Genomic DNA, 21735 nt, shown 5'->3' on the forward strand with positions numbered 1-21735 from the left:
AAATTAAATAAACAATTCTTTTTTAAAATAAAGAATTTATTTTTAATTTGACCAGAGAGAGAGACACACAGAGAGAGAGAGAGAGAGAGAGAGAGAGAGAGAGAAAGTGAGAAAGCAAGCTATCAGGTCCAGGACTGAAACCGTAGTCAGCCATATGGGAGTGTCCAGCACCTTAACCACCACGCCACCTGCTGGTCCCTAAATAAATAATTCTTTAAAAAAAGATAAAGACAGAATTCAGTCTAACCTTTTCTTTGCACACCTCATTGACTCCTGGCAAATGAGGAACTGGCACGTCTAACCCCAAGCTTCTGGGGATAGGGTGGAGCTGGTACCAGCATCTAGGAGGCTGTAGGGGTTCCCAGAGGATTTAGAGGTTTCCCACTCTTCCCTGGCGGGCTGTGCAGGAGGGAAGGGAGGAGGGCTGGAGCACCTCCCGCTGGACAGCCCGGCCTGCAGCTTTGAGCCAGGCGGGGAGCAGAGCGGAGTGCGAAGGTGACGCAGAGCTGGGATTAGCCTGGCTGGGCTGAGGCGGGGAGGGGAGGCTCCAGGAGCTGCAGGGTGGCCAGAGAGGGGGTGCCATCGGTGAAGGCACCATGCCGCTGCAGGACGACACCCTCCGGGAGGTGTGGGCTTCAGACAGGTCCGGAAGCCCCACCTCACCCCCCTGTGGCCCTACCTGAACCCTGGGGGGTTCTGACGTGGAGCTGGGGGTGGGGGCGGGCAGGGAAGGGAGAGGAGCCAGGCTGACCCCTCTGCTACCCTCAGCGGGCACGAGGAAGGAGGTCCGAGTCCGGAGGCCCTGCGGCGCCCCAAACAGGTATGCCCCCCCTTGGAAAGGAGGCAGAAAGAGCCCCCCCAGCCAGAAAACCCCTACAGGGAGGGTCAGGGGTGGGCAGGTCCCCCTCAGCAGAGTCTGCGGGGTTGCCCATCTGGAGTTCGGGGACAGGCGAGAAGGGAGGTTTGGGACGGAGTACCTAGGGGCGCCGAGGCTTTGGGGCGTGGAGGTGGCCGCGCTGCACGGACGGGCCATCCTTCCTCGGTGCAGGAAGGGAGCAGCGCTCTCCTCCCCTAATCCAGGTTATTCCTGGCGGCTGCGGAGATTAGCCCCTCTCCCCCTCGCCCTCCTCTTCACGCCCTTTCTCCCATCTGTCCCGGGACAGAAGCTGAGGAAGAAGAGGACAGAGACCCCCGAGTCCCCCTGCCCCAAGGGAGCCAAGCCTCGGAGACCCGGAGGTGGGCGGGGAGCCCCCCACGGTGGGACCTGGGACAGGGAGGGAAGGACCGGGCCGGCAAGGGGATCCTGACCCGGACGCCTGGGGGCCACCAGGGGTAGGAGGCCCGGGAGGGGTGTCGCCGGCCGAGACAGGTCCCAGGGGAGCCCCCGGGTGAGGGGCCCGAGGGCGCGGCCAGGCTGGGGGTAGGGCGCCGCCTCCGGGCACCCGGGTGCAGCCTGAACCCCGCATCTCGGCTCAGCCGTGCGGAGGGGAAGGCCGCGGGAGGAGCCCCCCTCGGCCCCGGTAGAGGCTCGGGCGCCGCCGACCGTCTACACCAAGTTCCTCAGGGACCCCACAGCCAAGAAGCGCGACCACCAGAAAAGCTTCCTGGTCGCCCGAGCCCCGGACGCGGAGGACGGTGAGGGGGGCACAGGAGGGCTGGGGGGCGCTGGGCAGGCAGGACCCCGGGGAGAGGGGGAAGCTGGGAAGTCAGCCTCCTCCGCCTGGTCTTGGAGCCAGTATGTTGGCTGAGCACCACGGGGATGAGGTCGGTGTCTGCTTCTCTCCCCCGAATTTACAGATGGGCAAACTGAGGCAAGGAGAGAGTGGTTTTTTTGTTTGTTTGTTTGTTTTAAAGAGCTTGGCTAAGAGGAGTTTGTTTTTTGGTTTTTGGTTTTTTTTTTTTTTTTTTAGGATTATTTTATTTTGGGAACCAGCAGTTAGCGTAATGGCTATGTCGCTGGACTCCCACGTAGTCAACCGCGGTTCGTGTCCCGGACCCGGGGGGTACAAGTCTCCCACACAAGCCGGTTTCAGAGTTGCTGCCAGGCCTCGTAAACTCCAGAATATGGCCTTCGTAGTCTCAAGGGACTTTGTGCGTAGATAAAGCACAGACTTTTATCTCACCATATTTGTCTTGTTCCCTTTCTCTTTTGAAAAGTGAAATTTAGAGGTTTTTTTAAAAAAAGAAATTATGGGGACCAGCAGATGGCGTGGTGGTTAAGGTGCTGGACACTCCCATATAGCCGACTAGGGTTCGAGTCCTGAATCTGGTGGCTTGCTTGTTCACTTCCTCTCTCTCTCACTCTCACCCTCTATCTCTCTCTGGTCAAATTAAAAGATAAATGAATGAATGAATAAAATAAAATAAATAATTAAAAAAAGAAAAGTCATGATGCTTTAAAAAAAAAGAATTATTTTATTTAACATTATTTACTTATTTATTTTAATTTGACCAGAGAGAGACAGAGTGAGAGAGAGAGAGAAAAAGTGAGAAAGCAAGCTGCCAGGTCCGGGACTCGAACCATGGTTGGCCATGGGAGTGCAGCGCCCTTATCCATCACGCCACTGGCTGGCCCCTGCATAGGGGAGTTTTAAATCACAGCTGGGAGCCAGAAGTAGCCCAGATGAGTCTGACTCACGCAGACAGACAAGGAGGGGAGCCGCAGAGTGGGCACAGTGGCGGGAAAGAGGCAGACAGAGCAGAGGAGGGGTTGTGGCAGGTCCACCCCAGAACAGCTTCCTCCCATCCAGCCTGCTGTCCTGACCTGCAGATCCCACAGTCCGGGGTGGCCCTTGTTCTTCCAGGAAGGTGCTCAGCTTCTCCTGTCCCTGTTCCAGAAGGGCAGCTCCCACCCCCACTGCCCGCTCACCACTCCCCAGCAAGCTGGAGGGGCTGGGCGCCCTGGATAAGGGGGCTTACCCAAGCCCCATTATGAGGAGTTTCTACCTACAGAGGAGGAGGAAGATGAGGAGGACGACGATGAGGAGGAGGAAGAGGAAGAAAAGAAAAAGAAACTCCCTCTGCCTGCCAAGAAGTCCCCCAGAGGGAGGACTTCTATAGACATGAAAGAGAGGAGAGCCAGGGCCTTGGGCCCGAGAGGTGGGTGTTGAGGGCAGAGCGGCTCATCGGTTAGAACTCTAGCCCCTGCCTTCTAGGCCTAGGGGTGCCCCTGACACTCGGGCATGGAGACCTCCAGTTACCCACTGCCTTGACCAGAAGTTTCTTCCCCCACGACCCTCATAGACAGCGACGAATACGTGCTCCCCCCCCAGCAAGAGACAGAGAGAGAAAGGGAAAGTGAGAAAGCAAGCCTCCAGGTCCAGGACCCAAACCATGGTCAGCCATGTGGGAGTACAGCGCCCCAACCACCACGCCACCTGCCGGTCCTTAAATGTTCTTTTTTTTTTTTATGCACTACAGGGCACAAGTGCTCCCCAGAGGGAGACGGGGACAGACAGAGAGGGAAAGTGAGAAAGCAGCCCCCAGGGGGTGACCACGCCACAATCCCTTCTTCTCCATTCTCCTCCTGGGATTTTAGACACACATGTACACACATACTGGGCATGTTTTTCAAGCCTCATGATCCAAGACTCGAGCTTTGCTTCGGCCACGTGGAATCTGGATGCCTTAACCATCACACCACTAGTTTTTGTTTGTTTGCTTGTTTTTGTTTTGTTTGTTTTAAACATAGTGTGAAGCATTGTTCAAATTTTTATAGATGTTGGGGCCGGCAGGTGCATGGTGGTTAAGGGTGCTGGACTCCCACATGGCTGACTGCAATTTGAGTGTCAGACCTGGTGGCTTGCTTTCTCACCTCCTCTCTCTCTCTCTTTCTCTCTCTCTCATCAAATTAAAATTAATAATTAAAGTAATTTTTTTTCTTAAAGAATTATTTTATTTATTTACTCATTCATTTATTTTTTTAATTTGACCAGAGGGAGACAGAGAGAGAGAGAGAAAGTGAGAAAGCAAGCTACCAGGTCCCAGACTTGAACTATGGTCAGCCATGTGGGAGTCCAGGACCTTAACCACCAGGACCAGCACCTTAACCACCACGCCACCTGCTGGTCCCAAATAAATAAAGTAATTCTTTTTTTTTTCTTTTTATTTTTGAGAGGGTTTTGCTATAGGGCACCGCACTCGCCAGACAGACAGAGAGACAGAGAGATACAAAGTGAGAAATCACCCCCCAGGGGAGATGGCCACGCCGCAATCCCTTCTCTTCCATTCTCCTCTCTGGATCTTGAGCACGTATGCACACGCGCCCAGTGTGAGTTTTAAGCTGCCGGGTCCAGGATGCGAACCGCGGTCGACTACATGGGAGTCCAGTGACATAGCCATTATGCTAACTGCTGGTCCCAATAAAGTAATTCTTTAAAAAATTTTTTAATAGATGTTATTGAACCAGCAGGTGCCATGGTGGTTCAGACACTGAACTCCCACTTGGCCTACTGCAGTTTGAGTCCCGCACCTGGCAACTCGAAAATCACACCAGGCACATGTGCAAACACACCCCAAATCCCAATAGAATGAAGGAGAAGAGATTATAGTGTGGCCATCCTCCCAGGGGGTGATTTCACACTTTCCCTCTCTCTGTCTTTCTGTCTCTCTTTCTCTCCAGCAAGTGTATGCACCTTTTGGTAAAAACCTTCTAAAAAATCATAGCTGTTATCAAAGTGATTACAATCAAAAGCCGAAGAGTAAATGTCGTGAGGGCTGCCGGCCTGGGTGCCTCACCCTGTAGGTACCAGCGGTTCGATCTACATGTGTACACACAGCTGGAACCGCTGACCTCGGGCCTCGGAGGGAGGGAGCGAAGGGGGCGAGCCCTTCTGCAGTGGAGGCCAGAGAAGATGTCCTGGGAGACACAGGTGAAAGGCGGGATTCGGGGGCTCCGCTGGAAGGCCTGGCTGTTCCTTCCTTCCTTGAGTCGGCCAGCCTCCTGCTCGTGAAGCTCCTGAACTCCGTCTAGGCATTTTGGGGTTTTTACTTCTAGGATGAAAACCACACAAGACAAGCAGAGGGCAGACTGTGGGCCCTTGTCAGGGCTTCGGCCTCCCTGGGGGCTGCAGGAAGGACGAGTGGCTTGGGAGGTGGCCGTTTGCCCCAGAGCTTCCTTCTTGGTCTAAGGCCCACTTTCCATTTCCAGGAGACCTGGGGAGCCCTGACCCCTCCCCGAAACCTCTCCGCCTTAAGAAGAAGGAAGCCGGGGAGAAGACCAAGCTAAGGAAGAGCAAGAAGAAAGGTGAGCCTGGCCTACCAAGGAAGAGGGGACTGCGGGAGCAGCAGGGCCGTGACCCTTCACATCCTACATGCAGGGTCTGGGGAGGCGGGCAAGGAGTCCGCAGAGAGCCCGGCCAGAGCGAGGAAGAAGAACCTGGCGGCCATGTTTCAGGTCGGGGAAGGCAGCCCCGCCCAGAAAGCGCTGAAGAAGAAAGGTGGGTAGGGGATGCTGCCGCTGTGCCATCTGGAGGTGGGCCTTCCATCACGGGGTGCAGTGCACGGGTGCTAGAGTCAGAGACGTTGGGGGCAGCTGGCCTGCTCTGTGCCAGCTGTGTGGTCTCGGGCAGCTGTCTTCACCTTGCTGAGGCTCCAATGACCTGGGCCTGGCCCCCTTGTGGCCATGGGGAGGGAGGGGGAGACCGGGTGTTGGAAGCACTTTGCAAACTGGGGTAAGGAGTTCGCGCCTTGTCTCCTCTCCATGCTCAGGCACCCACAAAGGTCCAGACGGGGATGAGGAGGAGGAGGAGGAGGAGGAGGAGGCCACCGCTGCAGGCACCAAGAACAGCAACCAGAAGGGCAAAGCGAAAGGCAAAGGCAAAAAGGTTGGGGCCGAGAGGGCTGGGGCTGAGGTCCCTGGGGGCCCAGCAGCCCGGCCTGGGCTCGGGAGACTAGGGCATGCACCTCGCGCCTGGGGCCGTGTAGTCACGTAGTCAGAGTCCTGGCTCCCCCCGTGACAGGCTGTGAGGACCAAGGACACCAGGTTCATGAGGACAGAAGCACATTTGTGGTCCCCGGGCTAGGACTGGCCACCCGGGGCCTCATGTCATCTGGTGTCTGGGACATCCCTTTTGCAGCGTAACCCTCAGCCCCAGCTCCCACGTGAAGAGACGCATTTCTATACCAGAGAGGGGGGCACACACCTCTAGTCACGCCGGCGATGGACAGGCTGAAATAGGGCCTCCGACTGCCCGAGCTCCCCGAGCGCTGCTTCCTCTTTCTTAATGACAGATTGCTGGAGTTAAGGGGCACCATTTTTTTTTAGTTTGCTTTAAAGCGTGTGTGCTTGTCAGAGAGGAAAGCAGAGAAAGAGGGGCAGTGAGAAAGCACCCCCAGGGGGGATGGCCACGCCATAGTACCTTCTCCATTCTCTCAGGGTTTTGGGCACACACACACACATGCACACATGCACACACATGCTTGGTGTGTTCCTGAAACGACTGGGTCCAGGACTCGAACCTCTTAGTCAGCCCTCTGGGATCCAGCCACCTTAACCACCACACCACTGGCTGGCCTTGGGGGTCACTATTTTTGATAGGCCCTTGCCAAGTAATGATGCCCCTGCCCAGCCTCCCAGTTAGCTAGGACCACAGGTGCACACCTCCATGCCCAGGCTGCTTAGACTAGACCCAGGACCGAATTCAGGCCTCCCCACGGCCTTGGCCAATGTGCAGGTGTCCTCCTGCTTGTGCCATTGTGGCTGGGCCCCCAAGCACTTTTCACAACCCACCCAGGGCCTCCCAACCTCCCAGCAACTAGGCAATCCAGCGCCTAAGAGGTTACCATCTGGTGGTCAGGGGCCTCCAGCAGTCTCCGTCCTTACAGATTATAGTGTCTGCCCACGCGCGGGGCTCAAGCACCAACACATGCTGAGGTGGGCAGGGGAGGGAGGTCAGACAGGAAGTGAAGTCTTTGAGAAACAGGTCTGCCTCGTGGAGCGATCGCCACCGGGGCCTGGTCTTAGCTTTGTGGGCTTACTAGCGGGTCGTCGGGAGAGTCAGGACGCACACTTGCATGGAGAACCAGAAAAATGTGTCAAGACTTTTCCGACGACCCAAGAGTTTGTATGGAAGTCAGCAGATCCTGGGGGACTGATTCACATGAACCAAGATCACCAGTAGCTGATGTATACACCGGAAGCCCAGTTTCTGACCTCCCCGAGGATTGCAGGGAAGCCTTGGGACAGTAAGTCCTCGAAGCTCACAGCCTGGGAAGAGTCTGAATAAGCTCTGGCCCTCCACCTCACATTCCAGGCATAGTCTGGTGTTTCCCAAGTTTTTTCTGGAGGAGACTAGATGGTCACTTCCCCCCCCACCCCGGCCCCGGGCAGGCCCTAAGGGCCTGCTTTCCCACACCAGCCTCACCTCTCTGCCCTCAGCGAAAGGGTCAACGCAGCAGCTCAGGGCTTCCTGGGGGCTCAGTGACAGGAGTCCTCGAGGGCACACACATTTCTGACAGGCTGGCTGTCCACTCTCCCTGCTGGGAAAGCTGGGCTTAGGACCTCGGCTCCCGCCGTGAGCGATAGGCTGTGAAGACAAAGGACAGAGGGACAGTGAGAGCAGAGGGAGCGGCCCTGGGGCCACGGACACCTGCGGGCCTGTGTCACCATGCTTCTGTGAGGAGTTTCTCAATGAGCAGTGAGATTATCCATTCATCACGTATTAGCTCTGTAACAGGGCATCCCCAAACTTGGTGTCTTAAAGCAACAAGCTTTTTAATTTTAGTTTCACTATATAGCACGTCTGTTCAGTGACACAGAGAGAGAGAGAGAGAAGTGAGAAGCCACCCCAACCTGGGGGGCATGGCCACATTGCAATCCCTTCCCCTCCATTTCCCGTCTCAGGATTTGAGCATGCATGCTCGTACACTCAGCGTGGTTTTCGAGCTGCTGGGTCTTGGACTCCAGCTGGGCAGCCGGCTCTGTGGATCCAGGCACCCTCACCACCACGCCACCAGCTGGCCCCAGACATGTATTTTTTTACTTAATTTCTGAGAGCAGGAAGGCTAGGAGTGGCTTAGCTGTGCAGGGTACATCTGACTCAGGGTCTCTCATAAGCTTGCAGGCAAGATGGCGGCTGGAGCTGTGGTCACTCTGCAAGTTTGCCTGAAAATGGAGGAGCCCCTTCTAAGTGGTTCACTGTCATGGCTGACCTCTGGGCCTCTCCGTAGGGCTACTTGAGTGTTCTTTTTTTTTTTTTTTAAGAATTGTTTATTTGGAACCAGCAGTTAGCGTAATGGCTATGTTGCTGGAATCCCACGTAGTCGACCACGGTTCGCGTCCCGGACCCGGTGGCTTAAAATTCACGCCGGGCGCGTGTGCGTGCGTGCCCAGGATCCCGAGAGGAGAATGGAGGAGAAGGGATTGTGGCGTGACCATCCCCTCTGGGGGGGTGATTTCTCGCTTTCTGTCTCTGTGTCTCTCTCTGTCTGTCTGGTGAGCGCACGTGCCCTCTAGCAAAAACCTCTCAAAAATATATTTATTTAATTTTATTGGTTCATTCATTTATTTTAATTTGACCAGAGAGGGACACAGGGAGAGAAGAAGTGAGACAGCAAGTCACCAGATTGGGGACTCGAACCATGGTCGGCCATGTGGGAGTGTCCAGCACCTTAACCACCACGCCACCTGCTGGTCCTACTTGAGTGCTCTTATAACACGCCAGCCAAGTTCTCTCAGGTCTTGAGAGAGCACCAGGCAGAAGCCATATCGTTTATGACCTAGCTTTGGAAATGATCCACCATCGCTCCTGCCATATTCTATTGGTCACAGAGACCAACCTGCTACGCTGTGGGAGGGGACTGCAGGGTGTAAATACTGTGCCAGGAGGCAAGGATCCCTGGGGGCATCGTGGAGGTTGGCTACTACATCGTGGAGGTTGGCTACTAAGTGTTAGCAGGAGCTAACACTTCTGCAATGCTTCCTATGTGCCTGAACACAGCAATGTGCTCCATCTGCCCAAGGCCCCGGACCTAACACGACACTGGGCAGGGCTCCCAGCTCCACCTCCTACTCTTATGTGGACTTGGGCAAGCGCTTGGCTTCTTCACATTCAATGGGAATAACCACCACAGTGGATGATATGAGGAACAAGAGAATACCTGGAAGGTACTGGGGCAAGTAGGTGGCAGAGTAGTTAAAGTGCTGGACTCCCACATGCTCGACTCTGGTTCGAGTCCTGAACCCAATAGCTTGAAAATCACACCGGGCATTGGGACCAGCAGATGACATAATGGTTACGTTGCTGGACTCCCATATGACTGTCTGTGGTTCAAGTCCTGGGCCTTGCTTGAAACTCATGCTGGGTGCGTGTGCATAGGTGCCAAAATCCCAAGAAGAGAATGGAGAAGGGATTGTGGCATGGCCATCCTCTCTGGGGGGGGGATCTCTCACTTTCTGTTCCTCTGTCTCTCTGGTGAGCACATGTGCCCCATAGCAAAAATCTCTCTTAAAAAAAAAAAATAGAGGAAAGAAAATCACACTGGCACATTTCAAGTGTGTGTGTGCTCAAAATCACAGGAGAATGGAGAAGGGATTGCAGTGTGGCCATCCTCCCTGACGGGTGATTTCTCACTTCCCCTCTCACTGTCTCTCTCCTCTCTGGTGAGTGTACAAGCCCAATAGCATAAACCTTAAAAGAAAAAAAAAATTGGAAGGTACTTAGAACCATAGTACATTGGTAGAGTATATAGGAGTGTTTTGTTTTGTTTTGTTTTTTAGAATTATTTGTTTATTTTGACTTATTGTTATTATTTTTTAATTTAACCAACAAGAGACAGAGTGGGAAAGTGAGGAAGCAAGCCACCAGGTCCGGGACACCAGCTGCGGTCCCCCATGTGGGAGTCCAGTGCCTTAACCACTACACCACCTGCCGGCCCCTATATGAGAGTTTAAAAATACCTTTAGTAAGGTCTGTCCCAGCCTCTACTCCACCGTACCTACTTCTCAGATGAAGTAAACGTGGGCTGGCACACATCCCTCCATGGCACAGCAGTAACGCACTGCTTGAGAGAAGCCGGATCCACATGATGACTGTGGTTCGAATCCCTGGCCCGGTCAGCCTGAAACACGCCAGGCATACACAAGAGTGCCTAGGATCTATTGGACTGGAGGGCTGGAGGAAGGGGATCACAGGGTGACCAGACCCCATGAGGGTGCCCCCTCAATGTGAGTGTATACTTATAAGCTCTAGCATGAATAAAAGAAAAATACATTTTAAAAGATGATTTTTAAAAAGAAAGAAAAAAATGAACATAATAGTGGTGGAACCAGATTTGAACCCCTACTTCCTGGCTCCAGGGCCCGAGCTCTTAACTAAGAGCTAAACACAACTCCTGAGCCTTGAGCATGGCCTCCCAGGGAGATGGGGAAGCATGAGGGGCAGGGGCCCCAGGCCCAGGGACCGGCCAGCTGTGGCTGACTTCTGTTCTCTCCGACAGAAAGCGGTGAGTTGTCCTGCTGCCCTGCCTGAGTGCCGCGGGAGACCTGCTGAGGGTGGGGGAGCAGGCGCTCCGGGCTGACCCCCTCCAACCCCCACCCAGAAGGAGGAGAGGGCCCCGTCGCCGCCCGTGGAGGTGGACGATCCCCGGGAGTTCGTGCTGCAGCCCGCCCCCCAGGACCGGACAGTGCGCTGCCGGCTGACACGGGACAAGAAGGGCATGGATCGCGGCATGTACCCCTCCTACTTCCTGCACCTGGACACAGAGAAGAAGGTGGGTGCGAGGTGGAGGGGGGAGGAGTGCACGAGCCACCACCCTTAGGATGGGGACGGCAGGGCACGGGCCGACGGGCTCCCTGTGGGCGTGATTTCCTGCTTTCTGTCTCTCTCTGTCTCTCTGGCGAGTGTGTACACCCCATAGCAAAAATCTCTCTTAAAAAAAAAAAATAGAGGAAAGAAAATCACACTGGCACATTTCAAGTGTGTGTGTGCTCAAAATCACAGGAGAATGGAGAAGGGATTGCAGTGTGGCCATCCTCCCTGACGGGTGATTTCTCACTTCCCCTCTCACTGTCTCTCTCCTCTCTGGTGAGTGTACAAGCCCAATAGCATAAACCTTAAAAGAAAAAAAAAATTGGAAGGTACTTAGAACCATAGTACATTGGTAGAGTATATAGGAGTGTTTTGTTTTGTTTTGTTTTTTAGAATTATTTGTTTATTTTGACTTATTGTTATTATTTTTTAATTTAACCAACAAGAGACAGAGTGGGAAAGTGAGGAAGCAAGCCACCAGGTCCGGGACTCAAGCTGCGGTCACCCATGTGGGAGTCCAGTGCCTTAACCACTACACCACCTGCCGGCCCCTATATGAGAGTTTAAAAATACCTTTAGTAAGGTCTGTCCCAGCCTCTACTCCACCGTACCTACTTCTCAGATGAAGTAAACGTGGGCTGGCACACATCCCTCCATGGCACAGCAGTAACGCACTGCTTGAGAGAAGCCGGATCCACATGATGACTGTGGTTCGAATCCCTGGCCCGGTCAGCCTGAAACACGCCAGGCATACACAAGAGTGCCTAGGATCTATTGGACTGGAGGGCTGGAGGAAGGGGATCACAGGGTGACCAGACCCCATGAGGGTGCCCCCTCAATGTGAGTGTATACTTATAAGCTCTAGCATGAATAAAAGAAAAATACATTTTAAAAGATGATTTTTAAAAAGAAAGAAAAAAATGAACATAATAGTGGTGGAACCAGATTTGAACCCCTACTTCCTGGCTCCAGGGCCCGAGCTCTTAACTAAGAGCTAAACACAACTCCTGAGCCTTGAGCATGGCCTCCCAGGGAGATGGGGAAGCATGAGGGGCAGGGGCCCCAGGCCCAGGGACCGGCCAGCTGTGGCTGACTTCTGTTCTCTCCGACAGAAAGCGGTGAGTTGTCCTGCTGCCCTGCCTGAGTGCCGCGGGAGACCTGCTGAGGGTGGGGGAGCAGGCGCTCCGGGCTGACCCCCTCCAACCCCCACCCAGAAGGAGGAGAGGGCCCCGTCGCCGCCCGTGGAGGTGGACGATCCCCGGGAGTTCGTGCTGCAGCCCGCCCCCCAGGACCGGACAGTGCGCTGCCGGCTGACACGGGACAAGAAGGGCATGGATCGCGGCATGTACCCCTCCTACTTCCTGCACCTGGACACAGAGAAGAAGGTGGGTGCGAGGTGGAGGGGGGAGGAGTGCACGAGCCACCACCCTTAGGATGGGGACGGCAGGGCACGGGCAGACGGGCCGTCTGTCTCCCTCCAGTCTAGCCCACCCACCCACCTCTCCCCTTCTCCCCAGGTGTTCCTCTTGGCCGGCAGGAAACGGAAACGGAGCAAGACAGCCAATTACCTCATCTCCAGCGACCCTACCAACCTGTCCCGAGGAGGGGAGAACTTCATCGGGAAGCTGAGGTGGGCATGGGCTTCCTAGGGCTGTCAGGTAGGGTTGGGGGGCTCAGGCCAGCTTAGAGGGTCACAGCTGTCACCTCTGTCCTGCTGCGCCTGGCAAGTACCCTGCATGGGACACTGGAAGCATCCCTTAACCCAGAGCTTCTCCCACTTGGACGTGTGTAGGTCAAGCTGGATCTCGTTTGTTGGGCCTGGGGTGGGCAAGACTCTGTATGTCCGATAAGCACCCGGGGACGCCCATGCTGCTGGTCCAGGGCCCTCACCTGGAGCAGGGCATGAGTTCTAGGAGGGCAGGGACCATGACTGTGGTTCACGGATAGGTCCCCAGCACCTGGGACATCGTAGTTTTTATTTTTTAAAAATAATTATTTAATTTTATTATGATGATGTTAATGTGCTATAGTGTGCTCACCAGAGAGAGACAAAGAAAGGGAAGGAAGGTGAGAAAGCAAGCCACCAGCTCTGGGACTTGAACTGCGGTTCGCCAAGTGGGAGTCCAGAGCTTTAACCACCATGCCACCTGCTGGCCCCACACAAGTAGCTTTTCCACAAATATTTACTAAAGGAATGAACGAATGGGCAATATTTTGTTTAGATTTTTGCCATAGGGCACATATGCTTGCTAGAGAGAGACAGAGGGAGAAGTGAGAAATCGGCCCCCAGGGTGGATGGCCACATGGTAATCCCTTCTTCGCTCTCCTCTTAGAATTGTGGGTAACTGCACACATACCTGACATGTTTTTCAGGCCATTGGACCTGGGACTTGAACCATGTGGGATCGTCATGTGGGATCCAGTGCCTTACCCACCATGCCACCCACTGGTCCACATGGACAGCTGTGCTGTATCTTCCCATACATCTCGTTTGAGCCTCACCAGAAATCCGAGATGGGGAGGGGCAGAGGTGAACCTGAGTCAGGTCCTATCTCTTTTTATTTATGTATGTATTTATTTGGAGAGGTTTTTGCTATAGGGTGCACGTGCTTGCCAGAAAGACAGAGAAACAGAAAGCGAGGAATCACCCCCCAGGAGGGATGGCCATGCTGCAATCCCTTGTCCTCCATTCTCCTCTCAGGATCTTGGGCATGCACGCACACGTGCCCAGTGTCAATTTAAGTCACCGGGTCTGGGACTCGAACCACGGTTGACTACACGGGAATCCAGTGACATAGCCACTACACCAACTGCTGGTCCCCTATTTATGCATTTTTTAAAAAGAGGGGCCAGCAGGTGGTGTGGTAGTTAAAGCAACTGGACTCCCACATGGCTGACCGTTGCTTGAGTCCTGGACCTGGCAGCTTGCTTTCTCACTTTCATTCTATCTGTCTTTCTCTAGTCAACTTCAAAAAAAAATTAATAAATTTTAAAATTTATTATTTATTTAATTCTGTTATTACTATTATTATTATTTAATTTGACCAGAGAGAGAGAGAAAGGGAAAGTGAGAAAGCAAACCGCCAGGTCCAGGACTCGAACCACAGTTGGCTATGTGGAAATCCAGCGCTCCCAACCACCATACCACCTGGCGGCCCCTTTATGGATTTTACAAAACTTCTTTCTTTTTTTTTTTTAGAGGCTTTCGCTATAGGGCACGTGCGCTCGCCAGACAGACAGAGACAGACAGAGAGAAAGAAAGCGAGAAATCACCCCCCAGGGGGAATGGCCACGCCACAATCCCTTCTCCATTCTCCTCTCGGGATCTTGGGCACGCATGCACACGCGCCCGGCGTGAGTTTAAGCCACCGGGTCCGGGACTCGAACCGCGGTTGACTACGTGGGAGTCCAGCAACATAGCCATTATGCTAACTGCTGGTTCCCAAGGATTTTACAAAACTTCTACAAGGCACCCTAAATATTCATACACTTCTTATAAAACTCTATGTCAGGTATTGTTCTACAGACGTCTGAGTATTAGCCTGTTTAATCCGTTTACCAACCGAATGAGGGAAATCCTGCTTTGCCTATTCTATAGATAGGGAAGTTGAGTCACAGAGCTTTATTTGTCCAATGTCACACAACCAGTAAAAGGTGGGCAGAGGGGACCAGCAGATGAAGCAATGGTTACATTGCTGGACTCCCACGTGGTCAACCACAGTTCCAGTCCCGGATCTGGCGACTTAAAATTCATGCCGGGCGCATGTGCATGCGTGCCCAAAATCCAGAGAGGAGAACGGAGAAGACGGGACTGCAGTGTAGCCATATCCCCGGGGGGGATGACTTCTCACTTTCTGTCTTTCTGTCTCCCTCTGTCTCTCTGGTGAGTGCACACACGCCCTATTGCAAAAATCTCTCTTAAAAGAGGGATGGACGGAGCTGGGATTTGAAAGCCAGATCTCCTTGTAGATCTAGCTTTTAAAGACTTCCCCTTGGGGTCAGCAGGTGGTGTGGTAGTTAAGTCACTAGACACCTACATGGCTGACGGAGGTTCAAGTCCCAGACCTGGTGGCTTGCTTTTTCGCTTTCCCTCTCTCTCTGATTCTGAGCACATAGCAAATCAAAATAATAATAATAACAAAACTAATAAGTAATTTTTAAAAAGACTTTCCCATAGGGGAACAACTGGGGCAAGGGACGTGAACTGCCCAATCCTGAGGCATCCCCACCCCCGACATAGAAAATTCTCGGGACTGCTTGGCTGTGAGGGCCCGGGCAGGCATGTGGAGTCCCCTCAGCCGCCTGCGGCGCCGCCCTGCTCGCAGGTCCAACCTCCTGGGGAACCGCTTCACCGTCTTTGACAACGGGCAGAACCCACAGCGCGGAGGCAGCGCCAGCGTGGCCAGCCTTCGGCAGGAGCTGGCGGCCGTGATCTACGTGAGAACCCCACGCCCGCCCCGACGCCCCTGGTCAGGCTCCTCCCGTACCGCGTGGCCTGGCCTCACGGGCGTCTCCCTCCTAGGAAACCAACGTGCTGGGCTTCCGCGGTCCCCGGCGCATGACTGTCATCATCCCCGGCATGAGCGCAGACAATCAGAGGGTCCCCATCCGGCCGCGCAACGTGAGCCCGCACCTCCCCACGCCCACCCCCTGAGGACCCATTCCAGCGCAGCGGGAGCTCCACCTACCCCAGTAACCCACCCCTGCGCTCACCCACCCTCCTCTGGCACAGATTCATTCTGGCAACTGGTGGGATGGATTCCACGGTTTTTATTTGTTTTCACCAAAACCACCACCATAGACTTCTTTCTTTTTTTTTTTTTTCCACAGTGGATACCCCATGTTCACATAATTCTTTGGACTTAGATGTTAAGTGCCGAGTGTCAATTCTAGGCAACTGGAAGAAACGTGGGACAAAACGAGGATCTGCCCTATGGAAGCTGGCCATCTAGAGGAAGGAGCAAGTCCATAGATAGTATTAGAATTGTGAGAAATGGGGACCAGCAAATGGTGTAATGGTTACATGGCTGGACTCCCACGCAGTCAACCATGGTTCGAGTCCCAGACACGGCGGCTTAAAACTCACGCCGGGCGCATGTGCATGTGTGCCCAAACTCCCAAGAGGAGAATGGAGAAGGGATTGCAGCTTGGCTGTTCCCCTGGGGGGGGATTTCCCGTTTTCTGTCTCTGTGTCTCTCCAGCGAGCGCAAGTGCCCTGTAGCAAAAATCTCTCTCCATTAAAAAAAAAAAAAATTGTGAGAGGGACCAGCAGTTAGCATAATGGCTGTGTCGCTGGACTCCCATGTAGTTGACTGCGGTTCGAGTCCCGGACCCGGTGGCTTAAAATTCACGCCGGGTGCATGTGCGTGCGTGCCCAAGATCCCGAGAGGAGAATGGAGGAGAAGGGATTGTGGCGTGGCCATCCCCCCTGGGGGGTGATTTCTCGCTTTCTGTCTCTCTGTCTCTCTCTGTCTGTCTGGTGAGCACACGTGCCCTATAGCTAAAACCTCTCCCCCAAAAAATGGTGAGAAATGAGCAAATTATGAAGCACGTTAGAGGGTGAGAAGTGCTATGGCAAGAAAAAAGTGGAAGAGGTGGAGAGATGAGCGGTGGGGGGCCAGTAGTAAACACAGTGAGTAAGTAAGTACAGTGGTCAGGGTGGGCTTCCTGAGAAAGAGGACTTCACTGAGAGCAAAGTCTTGAGGGAAGGGAGCAGGCCTGCAGGTACGTGAGCAAAGAGAGGGAGGAACCAGTGAAGGCCCTGAGGCAGGTGCTGGTGGGAGATGAGGTCGGGGAGGTGAGGATGAAGGGCAGATAAGACCTGCAGAACTGGTTTTCTTCCCCAGAGAAATGGGAAGCCATCAGGGTTTTGAGCAAAGGCTTGACATGACTTATATTTTATTTTTTAAAAGAATTATTTACTTAATTTTACTTTTCATTAGTATTACTTAAAAAGTTGCTACAGGGCATGCACATTCACCACAGAGAGACAGAGAAAAGAGAGAAAGAAAGAAAGCCACCAAGTCTGGGACTTGAACCGCAGTCAGACATGTGGGTGTCCAGTGCCTTAACCGCCATGCCACCTGCTGGCCCCACATAACTGCTATTTTAAAAAGCCTAGGTTGTATGTGTGTTGTGCGTGCAGAGAACGGGTGACTCACAGGCACCACACTCACAGAAGTCTGATGTCACTTTACTCATTTACTGTGAAAAATAATACCCCTGTCAGCTGGTCACACATTCTTCCCTGCTGGAAAGTCATGCCGACATCAGAGGCTGGACTCACCCGGGGGTACCCACCAGGGGAGGCCCAGTCTTGAGGGTTCACTCAGCCTGTGGGTCCCCACAGTTGCTCCTTCCATGCCTGGAATAAACATGCAAATAAATGGTCCAGAGGCAGCAGCTCCTGCCCTGTTCGGGCGTGGTAAGAGCTACCCAGGGCTGCTTGGGCTTCTTCATCACCCACAGCCCATCCATTCTTCAGTCGTTTACGAGACACGCACTGGGCCGGGCACCAGAGATCCGAAATCAACACGACAGTTAGCAACATTATACCCGCTGGGAACCAGCAGACGGTGTAATGGTTATGTTGCTGGACTCCCATGTAGTCAACCCCAGTTTGAGTCCTGGACCTGGTGGCTTAAAACTCATATCGGGCATGAGTGCATGCCCGAACTCCCAAGAGGTGCAGAGATTGCGATATGGCCATCTCCCCTGGGGGATTTCTCACGGTCTGTCTGTCTCTGTCTCCTCAGCGAATACATGGGATCTATAGCAAAAATCTCTCTCTTAAAAACAAATTGGGACCAGTAGTTGGTGTAGCATAATGGCTATATTGCTGGACTCCCATGTAGTCGTCTGCAGTTCAAATCCCGGGCTTGGTGGCTTAAACTCACGCCAGGCACACGCATGCGCGCGCGTTATGTGTATATATGCCCAAGATCCTGAAAGGAGAAAAAAGAAAAAGGGATTGAGGCGTGGCCATCCCCCTGGGGGGGGGGGTGATTTCTCGCTTTCTGTCTCTCTGTCTCTCTCTGTCTTTCTGGCAAGCGCACATGCCCTATAGCAAAAACCTCTCCCCCCCCCAAAAAAAAATATACCAGGTGTTTCCTGAGCACCTGCTCTGTGCCAGGAGCCCCTCGAAACAACACTTCATGTGCTGTTACAACCTTACAACCAACACCCCATTGTGAGGGAAGCTGAGTCACAGAGCTGTTAATGAAAGCCATTTCTACCCTAGAATATCTACTGTAACTCTGTCTAGTACAGCAGTGGGCAGAATGCTAAGAGCAAGGTGTCCTGGAAGCTCAGAGCTGAGACCTCTCAATGAGATGCGAGAGGAAGGCTTCTTGGAGGAGGTGATCTTGAGTGAACTCCCTCTAAACCAACAAATATCCCCAAAGCACCCTCCGCTTCTTCCTGTAGAAACTCTCTCCCAGGACAATGAGCCGCTGTTTGCCTGTCCATTTCCCAAGCTCAGCAGTGAGCTGCTCCATGCTTGGGCCAGCGCTGGTACACGGCTGTCTCCTAAGACTCCACGGGTACAGGGCACCTACTGGGTCCCAGATGCCCCTTCCCATTGGCAGCACTCCACGATGGCATCCCACAGATGAAGTCCCATTCTCACAGATGTGCACCCTGCCCACAAGGCCACTGTAGACAACATTCAGCCACGAGGAGGGCGTGTACAGGTGCCCGGACCCCTCCTCTGGTGAACCCCCAGCTATCGCTCCCAGCCCTAAAACGGCCCTTTCCCTGTCTACCACCCCCCCCCCCACCTGGGCCCCCCAGGCCAGTGACGGGCTGCTGGTGCGCTGGCAGAATAAGACGCTGGAGAGCCTCATTGAGCTGCACAACAAGCCGCCCGTCTGGAACGAAGACAGCGGCTCCTACACGCTCAACTTCCAAGGCCGAGTCACTCAGGCCTCGGTCAAGAACTTCCAGATTGTCCACGCTGATGACCGTAAGTATGTGAGGGCCCAAGCCAGGCTCTTCCTACCACTCCAGGGCCCTGACCCTCGCTCAGAGCTGTCTCTGTCTCTTTCTCGCACAATCCCCCCCACCTCCCCCCCACACACACTAGCCTGCCCCTGCTTGTATCCCCGGAGCTGGAATGTCCAGCAAGACCAGGCTCCCTCCATGGGCACTGACGCTGCACCCCCAGGGACCTCTGTATTCCAAGCAGGTGGCACTGTGGCGGGTTCTTTTCCAGCACTGACCAAAGTCGTGGGGTAGATACCGGTAAGATGGAGTCGAAAGGTGGGTTGGGCTGTTGGAGTTTGAAAACCCAGGAGCCCAAGCCCTGTGTGGTCAGAGGGCTCTGAGGCCCAGGCAGGGCAGTCCTTTACCTTGTCTCTCAGCTCCTCCACGCAGTGACAGCCCTCAAAGTGCAACTCACAGAACTTACACAATAGTCTATTTATTCATTTACTCATGTATTTCATTTTTTTATTTTGACCAGAGAGGGACAGAGCAAGAGAGAAGAGAGTGGGAACATGAGAGAGCAAGCCTCCAGGTCCAGGATTGAACCACGGTCGGCCATGTGGGAGTCCAGCGTCCTTAACCACCACGCCACCTGCCGGCCCCACACAATAGTTTATCTGTGCTAGGCGCCATTCTCCGTATTTCACAGACACTGAATCATTAACTTCTTCTTTTTTTTTTTTAAGAATTATTTAACTTTATTTATTTATTTATTTATTTAATTTTGACCAGACAGAGACAGAGCGAGAGAGCGAGAGTGAGAGTGAGAGAGAGAAAGTGAAAAAGCAAGCCACCAAATCCAGGACTCGAACCTTGGTCGGCCATGTGGGAGTCCAGCATCCTTAACCACCATGCCACCTGCTGACTTCCTCTTTCTCTTTTTTCTTTAAAGAATTATTTTATTTTATTTTATTTTATTTATTTATTTTTATTTGACCACAGAGGGACAGAGTGAGAAAGAAAGTGAAAAAGCAAGCCGCCAGGTCTGGGGCTCGAACCGTGGTCAGCCATGTGAGAGTCCAGCACTCTTAACCACCACACCACCTGCCAGCCCCAAATCATTAATTCTTTTCAAACTACCCTGCAAGGAAGTATTCTTTCTTTTAAAAAAGACATTTATTTAGTAGTAGTATTATTATTTTAAATTTTGCTATAAGGCGTGTACACTCACAAGAGGAAGCAGGCTGCTAGGTCCAGGACCGGAACAACGGTCATCCATGTGGGAGTCCACTGCCTTAACCACCATCTACCTGCTGGTCCCGGAAGGTACCATTTTTATCCCTATTTGGGAGACGAGATAACTGAGGCACTGAGTGGTTAAGTAATTTGCTCATGGTCACACAGCTGCCAAGAGGTGGGTCTGAGGGCCAGCCCATTGTGGAGGAGGCTGGATCCTACATGGTCAACTGCGCGGTTTGAGCCCCAGATCCAGTGGCTTGAAAAACACACCAGGTGCGTGTACGTGCCCAAAATCCCCAAAGGAGAAACAGGAAGAGAAGGGTAAACCATAGCCGTTCCCCACGAGGGGTGCTTTCTCATTTTCCCTCTGTCTCTATCCAGGCAGCACTTGCACCCTCTGGCAACACTGTGGGGGGAGTTAGATCTGGCATTAGTGCCGTGTGGCTCAGTGCCCTTCTCTTAACCTCTTCAAGATGACTGCCTTTTAGGAGCAGGGAATACACACACCTGTGCACGACGTGTATATATTCATTTCTTTCATGAACGAGACAGAGAGTACCCCAGTGGGGTTTTGACACAGTGACCCACCCCCAGCTAGCCCGGATGACAGGCACACACCTGCTTGAAGTACTCAGAAACCTCCCGATGCAAACCTGGAACCTTCCCACATGGGCAGCCTCGAGGTTTCCATTTTTCAGCTAAGCCACCCTCCAACCCCTGGGGGAATATTAATCAAACATCTCTGCCTGTATCTTCCTTCAAGTGCTGTCAAAGGAGTTAAGGAAACAGAACATCCCGTTTCAAACCTCGACAAGTCTCCACTAGGGGACTGAAGGGAATCTTCCCAAGGACTCGGCTCACAGGGTTGGGCCAACACCCAGCAAGCCCCCCAACCCCCGGTATCCCCGGGATTAGCCCCCAGTGTCACCTGTCCTTGGGACTGCTCTCCAGATCACATTTCTGGTGGAGCCTGGTCTGCCCAAGGTTGGGGTATTTTTAGCAACTTCCTGTCCCTATGGAGGCTGGGGGAAGTGTTGGGGCTGGGAACCTGGGTCACAGATGGGATAGGGGCTGAGTGGGGTCGCTGGCTGAGGGGACTCCTCAAGGGGTCGAGCCTGGGGTCTAAGGTGGGTCTTGGGGTGGGAAGGAGAGACAACAGAGGGTGCTGGGTCACAGGGTCCTGTAGCTGACGAAGTGCCCTGGGCAGCAGCCGGCAAGGCAGGGTCCCAGCCCTGGGGGTAGGGGGGCTCACTGTGACCACAGTAAAGCTGCAGGTGGGGCTGGCAGGGTGAGTTAGGAAGGGGGTAAGGAGGGGGGGGTGGAAACGGAGACGTGGCTGAGGGCTGGGGCCCCAAAGACAGGGAGAGGGGCTTCCCCAGCGCTGAGGACACTGCTGAGGATGGGTGTCCACGGAGGTCTGGGCCGCCGCTGCCCCGCCTGTGTCCACAGCCGACTACATCGTGCTGCAGTTCGGCCGCGTGGCGGAGGACGCCTTCACCCTGGACTACCGGTACCCGCTGTGCGCCCTGCAGGCCTTCGCCATCGCCCTCTCCAGTTTCGACGGGAAGCTGGCCTGCGAGTGACCGCTCGGCGCCCCCCGAGCCCGCCGGCGTGTGGGCAAGGATTCGGTGGAGACCCCAAGTCCCCACGGAAGACTCCTCCTCTATCCGGGGCTGACCCCTCACTGCCTCTCGGTGACCTCGGTCCGCTCCCCAGCCTGGCACGGCCGAGGCAGGGGAGGAGCTCAGACGGCGGGTCGGATGGAGATGAAGAACATCTGGAGTTGGAGCCGCACATCTGGCGGCGGAGCTCGGCGCGCCGCGGC

General features: G+C 53.9%; 1 protein-coding gene across 2 annotated transcripts; it reads left to right on the plus strand.

Annotated features, from left to right (window-relative positions):
* Nucleotides 1-596: 596 nt before the first annotated feature.
* On the plus strand, nt 597-21729 carry TULP1 (TUB like protein 1). Of its 2 annotated transcripts, XM_006144183.3 has the most exons (15): nt 597-643; nt 769-822; nt 1136-1236; nt 1477-1635; nt 2953-3099; nt 5150-5245; nt 5319-5438; nt 5710-5825; nt 10438-10443; nt 10540-10710; nt 12266-12378; nt 15074-15185; nt 15271-15369; nt 18540-18711; nt 21360-21729. In XM_006144183.3, the coding sequence occupies exons 1-15, from the start codon at nt 597-599 to the stop codon at nt 21491-21493; spliced, it is 1647 nt and encodes a 548-aa protein (XP_006144245.1). In that variant the 3' UTR covers nt 21494-21729. The 2 variants fall into 2 exon arrangements, with proteins under 2 accessions (XP_006144245.1, XP_014441649.1); XM_014586163.2 differs by lacking the exon at nt 1477-1635.
* Nucleotides 21730-21735: the final 6 nt, after the last annotated feature.

This window comes from Tupaia chinensis, unplaced genomic scaffold, assembly GCF_000334495.1.
Source record: "Tupaia chinensis unplaced genomic scaffold, TupChi_1.0 Scaffold000116_1, whole genome shotgun sequence".
NCBI lineage: Eukaryota > Metazoa > Chordata > Mammalia > Scandentia > Tupaiidae > Tupaia > Tupaia belangeri.